General features: G+C 28.6%; 1 protein-coding gene across 1 annotated transcript; it reads right to left on the bottom strand.

The window, feature by feature from the left end:
• Positions 1–563: 563 nt before the first annotated feature.
• LOC119667989 (signal recognition particle 9 kDa protein-like) lies at positions 564–1,761 on the bottom strand. Its single transcript, XM_038077346.1, has 2 exons — positions 1,455–1,761; positions 564–875 (listed from the first exon to the last, which is right to left on the bottom strand). Exons 1-2 carry the CDS (start codon positions 1,593–1,595, stop codon positions 783–785), a joined length of 234 nt encoding a protein of 77 aa, XP_037933274.1. The 5' UTR covers positions 1,596–1,761; the 3' UTR covers positions 564–782.
• Between the last annotated feature and the right edge of the window lie 6,145 nt (positions 1,762–7,906).

The following is a 7,906-nucleotide window of genomic DNA, read 5'->3' as shown; positions in this document are numbered from 1 at the left end:
AAAAAATATACACTTCATTTATTATAAAATATCCAAATAATCTATCTGAACACTTATTTCGAAATATAGTAATGTAAAAATTTATTATATATAATAAGTCAATTAAAGTTTAAACGTACTTTTGTATGATAAAATTTGTTGATTCGGTAAAATTACTATAAAGTATTCGTTACTTTGTATTGTAAAACTAATATCGTAAATTTTTTATTTTGAATTGTGAAGTTAATATCGTAAATTTAATATTATGGTGTATTAAAATAACTCTTAAAATAAAACACTACATATAACGATGCAATCGAAGTACATCCACTTTATATAAAAATAATATATTGAACTAAAGAAAATATATAAAAATATTTGTTTAAAATTATTTTAATTAATTGTAAAATAGATTTTTATTGAAAATTCTGAAGAGATTGTAAAATGTAACCAACTTTTTCATGATTTATGTAAGTATTAAATTAATTTTATTTAAAATTCATTTCTTATCAAATTTTACACACTCTACTATATAATATTTTTAACAAATAATTCAACTGTGTTATTTTTATGAAAAAATGCAATTCGTTTTTAAATTCACATATACAAAACATTTTATTATTATCATTTATAATTAAAGCCTTTTATATTAACGTTATGAAGTAATGCTTTATAATTAAGCACGCCACTCTCAAAGTGGTATACAAAGCTAACATTTATTAAATGTTATTTAAACTATAACGACTCTGTTCCCACTTTCCCCACCCGTTGTTCAATGTTAAAAAACTTAATAATTCATAACATTATTCGTTCGAAGCCATGTGTCCCATTAGATTGCCGCTAAATTTTTCGATTTTCTTTAAGTCAGGCATATTTTCCGCTTTATACTGCACACACTAAAAAGAATATTTATTATTAAAATTTTCATATAATAATAAATTACATTTAATAATTTAAATACATGATATTATAAATTTAATTAAAAGTTAAAATATATTAGGACAATCTCAAAGTTACTCTGTTTTTGTGAAAACGGATTAGAACTTCCATCGATTTGGAATCTTACAATCGTAACAAGCAAAAACTAAATAGTGAATGTAAGAATCCTAAAAGAATAGTATAATTTGTACAAGTTAGGAAATAAATGGACAAACGGAGTATGCAAATTTTAGATTAAACACATATTGGCATAAAGTAACGAAACTGCTTAAGATGAAGAGATTTAAGATACATGACTCCAAACTAGGAATACCTAAAGTATAATGTTTTTCTATGGAAATCATATGATTTCGCAATTAATATCTATTTCCACACCAGTCTGGAGGATTACATAGAAATATTTTGATCAAATATCCTGTATGAGAAAGTAATTACGATATATGATAATTTTTCTTATAAGTAACGGACTTAAAAAGTAATGCTATAGTCATAAATGCAGGCATAATTAGTAACCAGTATTTGTATCCTTAACTTACTTTCACATTATCGGTAATTTTTAATAAAATGTGTCCTTTCGAGTGTACGTATTTCATTGTATATCTGCATTTCTTTGGATTTGCTAAATACATGTTCTCTGCGGCTACTTCGAAATCTTCCCAACTCCTTACAAAGACCATTGTGTTAGTTTATGTTTTCTTAAAATAATTCTTATTTACAAAATTAGCACATGTATAAAACAAAAATTTGTGTTAAAATCAGCTTTCTTTCAATTGCACTTTTGACAACTCGTTTTATATTATTTTTTTACGTGGAAATTTGTTGTCATCTTATTAAACGCCAGAAGCATTCACAATAGAACGACAAAATTTGTTTACCGCCATCTATATGTCAAATTACTATTCAAAGAAAATAAAAATTATTTTAATAAAAGAAAAGTTATTGAAATTTATTATAAAAATGTAAAAAATATAAAAATTATTAAGAATAATTTGTAGTATGTTTATAATATATCTTTTAAAAATAATTGATTTTATTTTGTATGTATGCTTTCATACATATATGTTTTTTAAAATTTAGTGTTGGAATAAAATAATGAATATGTTACATTAAATATTATTAGAAATAGAGTACATAATTATTTAGATTGTGTAAATTATTGTTTCATTTCAAAATTGTAATCTTTTATATATAGTGCGTTCAAATTGACATTATATAATAAAATAAATTGGAAATATGGTTTATTTAAGGAATAGGAGGAATATTGAAGGGAAACAAGGGTGCAAATTTGCAAGAATTTTATGGGCTAGGTAAGACAAGAATTAATACGATCTGTGTTCTAGGCTACAGCAAACCGGCAGTTCAGGTACTAATTGGAACACTAACGAGGTACAGTGCCATTACAGAGATGCTTCAAAGGGAGTGTATAGTATATTCTACAAGAGTGTTAAGTTAAAATTTTGAATATAAATCTTGTGGAACTTTACTTGATGGTTACAATTAACTATAACATTTCTTAGAGTAATAATGCGGAACAACTGATAATCTCCAAGATTGTGAGATAGCTGGACTATATGGCCAAGATTAGGTAGGAGAAAAATAATGTTTTTTGAGTTTAAGCAAGCCTATAGTTCGATAAATATACTAAGCAGAAGTTTTAATGATAAAAAGAAAAAGGAATCTATCAATCACTATTAATGTCTGTGCCTGGCTCCACAGAAAAAGCGGCTCCAATATCTAAGATACCATTTACTTACTATTGCACTTTATGTGGAAAACAATAAGAGGATAAGACTAGGAGCTATATTGGAAACAATGGTGAGCGTGGTTTGCCTATTCCTAGTAACTTTGAAGACATCACGATGGATTATAGCTATGTATATAGTTATAGTGCCATTAATATATACACTTTCAACATAAACTGACCTAGTAATAATGAATTCAGCCGGGAAACAAAAATTTTTCAACAAAAAACATTATAGTTTTATTGAACAAGCACTGTGCTTTCTGTTCCGTTAAGACTTAATTGCAGTACAGAAGATCCTTAAGGTAATAGTTATCTGATATTAAAAAAAAATACAGTAATCGCATTGAGCTATCAGTCTTGTGGTAGGGTCACAGTCGCTCAGAGAACTGTGATAAAAAATTAATACTTCTCTTGTTGTGGAGATGAGAATGAAAGTGTCCGATTAACCATGCTAGGACTTTAGTTTCTTAACGATCTTGGCCACCTCCATACCTTCTCTTTAAAAATAATTTTAGGATTATTAAAATATCCTAATCGGGTATAATCTAAGATAACATAACCTAATGCTCTGCTGAAGTAGAATCTTTTGATACTTGTTTATTTTTACTATAATTATTATTTATCGGAAATATTTTGCTTAACTTTAAGTAAGAGAATAAAGTTTATTTTTTATCTGAATAAAAATGAGGGGTTGCATTTTACGATGGAATAATTGTGTTCAAATGTAATGTAAACACTATGCATTTGATTCACATTCAACAATTCGCACGAATTCAATGCAAAATAATAATATTACGTTGTATATATACTAGGATGTAAGCACAACGGATTATATCTACTATATTTTCTATACCTATGTACTATACCATATATAGTTCACTATATATATATATATATTGATATATATATATATATATACATTAACTTTCTCGAAATCTGATTAGAAGAGAGCTCTTCTTATTATTTTGATTCCCACCTACTAATCTCATTATTTAATTATTTTCACTTAAAGGTGACAATATTTGCTGCATTTTGATGCTCACTTAATAATCCATACACAAATATTTACTTTATCATTTTACCAACAAATAACACTTGAAGATCAAATGGCTACCAGCAACACAGAAGCTGTTCCATAGCATGTTAAGTCTCTAAACACTCGGAAACCCCTTAATTTATTTATTTGCATTACACATCTAATGATAGTCAGAGAAGAGCTGCTGTACTGTACTCTACTGTGCTCTTCCTCTAGTGGCATAGCCAGACACTTCATTGCTAAGCTATAGAGCAAAGTGCATCAGTGGATATGCACTTGCCATGTGTGTAAATATAAGTGAAACGTTGCTGTGACCACTTCAGAGTCGGTACCTTTTATGAAATGTAACTACCCAGTGGTGATATGTATTAAGACGACAAAAGCAACAAAAGGTTTTCGTTTAATTCTCAATGAAGCACAACGCGTTCCTTCTTGTATTTTGCTTGGATGGAGTAAGACGATGGACGAATCAAATGAAATTTAACCGCCATTAAAGTCGTTATTTTTTTATTGGAGTTGCCGCTATTAAAATCTTTGAGAGGTTTTTGAAATTGCGGATCTCTTTGAGTTTATTCAATGTTATTAGGCTTTAGTCAATCAGCATGTTGACATATATACTCGTCGTTATATTTCATGTTTGGCTACCAGATTTCTTGATCGCTGTATCTTGACTAAAACCTTCATATACGGTGATCATTTATCAGTCGGATGTTTACGTTATGTGCTTTTGAACTAAGTTGTTTGTCTGGAAGTTCGCTTTTATAGTACTTTGACGTGTTGGCTAATGTGTTTACAATTCAATTTTCTATCAGTGTTGCCACCTTACTGAATTTATTTACAAAACGTACATTGCATCCAAATTTTGTCTTGCGTATTCGTACATATGTTTTCTCATGTGAACACATCGCTTGTTGTGGTCACTTTGCTTTGTGAGTTGACAGTTCGTCGTTATATTGCGAGTAATGGCTTACATTTTTGAGTTCAATAGTTTTGGTAAAAGTTTTTGTTGGAACTTCCTTATGTCTTTCTGCAGTGTTATTGTCCATGAAAATCTGCCATGAAGACAATTAGATACTATTGGATTCGGCAAGAATGAGTTTAGTTGACGTTAATTGATACGTTAGTTAGTACGTGCCATTTTTATTAACACCTAGATCTACTGGGGTTTCACTGTCATAAATATTAGAATCGATTCTATCAAACTTTTGTCTAAAGTCAATAAAGGAAAGATGCGTGTATTAACTAGATTTTTTACATTTTTACACTTGTTTTAGAAGAAATTCTTGATCATTCGTGTCTAACTTTCATACTGATACCTTCCAAACAATAGTTCATCTTCTGCTCTACGTCTGATTACTATAATACTTAAGAAAACTTTATAAAAAAAAAAGATTAAACTGGGTGTATACCACAACAATTTTCATATTAAGTTTAATCGACTTTATAAGAAATTGTATTTTAAGTCCAACTCCCCGCAGACTTAAGTTCAAGTTCATCTTTAGGCTATGTATTATTAAGTATATCCATACAATAGTAATAATTAATTTTCTTTATTCTTTTATAGAAGTTCCGACTTTGATTACTTAATCAATAGTTGCAAAAAAAAGTTCAGAGTTAGGACAATTTCGGGATATCTATATCATAAGCGGATGCATTATAATTTAAAACGAAATCTTAAATTGATTCAATCGTGGAATTTTCAGGCATCATGTATAAAAGATCACTTGTTTATAAGTAAAAAAATGATTGCTATTAGCAAAAAAAAAAATCTTTAAGAAGATTCACCAGGCTTCTTAAGAACCAGATAAGTCTATGGTCTATTGTAGTAAATAACTTATGATTCTTATTGCATATTTAAGAATAATGGAAATTTAGAATAAATCAACCTTCAAAGCAAAACTTGAAGGTAGATTTTGTGTACCTATGGTACTTCTCTTAAAACAGCTATACCGCCTCAATAATTTGTAGACCTAGAAATAAGTACAGACCTACAAAAATTTCGAAATTTTGGCTGCATTCAAAATGGGGTAGCTTGGAGCTACAAATATCTTTATAGTTGTTAATATGTTTCCTTGCTGAAGGCATCAAATTTGAAACCATTTGATTAATTTGAAATAACTGAGGCCTATTCTTGGGTCAATAAATTAATCACTCACATTAAACATATATACAATAAACTGAAAGTGTTCATGATGTTGTAAATTGATAAAGTTCTAATATAATGTGTATATTTATAAGGTTTCAATTACCACTGCAGGGATTAGTTTTGAGGTGTTCAATATATCAACAAAAGTTAAAAAATATTTATAAATATAATATAAAAAAATCAATAGCATTAATTACGGTAGCAGGGCAATATCTTCACTCAATTTTATGATCATCGATAAAATTACTCGTATCAAATTGAATGCTCGTAAATACTTTTATTGCGGGTGGTTAAAATATACTTACGAGTAAACAGTATTTATGTCTTGACAATTTGTGTCTATGGCCCAATAGCTTCTAGTATTACGTGAGGTTTATTTTATGATTGTTATTTGTGTGTTTAATATATTGGCGTGACAAAAAAAAAACCCAACAACAAGTAGAATTTGTCACGGTAAAGAAATAGACGCCTTCTAAATAGTGCCACATTGAATTCCCTACTGTCATTAATGACATAAATCAATTATAAAAATATTTAAGTATATTTATTATTCAATTACTAAAATATTTTATTTATTTAATTTAAATGATATTGAATAGTTTTTTAAATGACTTACAAATATAAGTTATATTAGTCTTAGACTAAATTGAGAGAGAACACGTGTGCAAAGTTGATATAAATTATGGGGCCAGAAATTGTGTAATGTAATATCCAATTAATGAGTCTTCTAAGTTTATGTAAATAATTGTTATTGTTCAAATAAATAATTCAAATATTATTGAATAATTTAAATTGCTTAACTAATTTTCAAACTATTTAGCTTCTTAGTACTTCATATAGATATAAGTAGAGTAGCACAATACTTATAGATCTCAGAGAATGTGATGAATTATTGTCCCTTCTGATATTAGTGAAAGTGTGAATTGCTTAGTATTCTTAGACGAGGAATACCATGTACCGTAGTGGTCTACTATGCTCACCACAGCCGTCTTAATCGATCCTTAAATTTTAAATAAACTTGACGTCGATTTCACAGAAATGAAATATATTGATTTATGAGAAGTCAATTTTGTTTAGATTCGGATTTATATATCAGTCTAACTTCATATCTTTTTTATAGTACGATATGACAAGAGCTTAAAATAGAGCTTCGTTTCGTCGATCATTTATTCATTCAAGCCAAGTCTCTTTCCTTGCAGTAAGTATATTTTTAAGATTTTCTAACTGGTAGCGGTCGCTGAAGACTACATCTGATCTATTATATTGGTTATTACTTTTAAAGATTGTAAATAAAATTTATGCCATGAACATGCTAACAGACAGGCTCAAAAAGTTTTACGGCAGAATTTCGCGTCCCGACTTACTCATATATACTCATATTCTTGTTTTAGTCATATTCGTTTTTATTCCATAGTCTTTTTTTCCCTTTTCTGTACGCTTTCTATCGTCGCTAAAATTCTTCTTGACGTAATCTCAATCCTTTTCGTTCCTATCCTTCGTTTCAGAATCGAGCAAATTTGGTTATATCTCAATGGTATATCTTGAAATATATACATAGAATTTAATCTTTATCTTAGATCCTATGTATTAACCTATGTATATACCATTTACTTTTACAGTAAGTAAAAATTCTAACTAAACCTTTTGATAGGACTTTGACACACAACAAAGTAGTCAATTCTATTTATTTTATACCATCTCAATCTGATATGCAATTTGTTTAAATAAAAAAAATCTGTACATTTAATAGGACAATTCTCCGTGATTGTATTAATTACAGATATAATCCCAATGACATGCACATCATCAACTCCACTTCTTGCGCAGAGATACTTAACTCGTTACCAATTTGACAACTTCTTCGCAGAGAAGTTGTCAATAACCTAGATGTGGGCCAATAACCTAGATAAGCTCTATATATTGAAAAAACATTTATTTTAATTTTTATTAAAACTGCGAAAAGGATATTTTAATAACCCGTTACCATATATTCCAAGCGTATCGCTTGTTAGTCATACAACGAGAGTTCTGAAGTGTCGGATTAGAGAGTTTTCACCATTAT

This window comes from Teleopsis dalmanni, chromosome 1 (assembly GCF_002237135.1).
Source record: "Teleopsis dalmanni isolate 2A chromosome 1, ASM223713v2, whole genome shotgun sequence".
Classification (NCBI taxonomy): domain Eukaryota; kingdom Metazoa; phylum Arthropoda; class Insecta; order Diptera; family Diopsidae; genus Teleopsis; species Teleopsis dalmanni.
This window is presented reverse-complemented; position numbering and strand designations above follow the sequence as displayed.

Bases quoted from the DNA above. Each gene is read 5' to 3' on its own strand.
- LOC119667989 (XM_038077346.1), bottom strand. From the start codon at position 1,595: ATGGTCTTTGTAAGGAGTTGGGAAGATTTCGAAGTAGCCGCAGAGAAC. The intron at 876-1,454 runs GTAAGTTAAGGA...TATTCTTTTTAG, and splicing joins AAATTACCGATAATGTGAAA to TGTGTGCAGTATAAAGCGGA.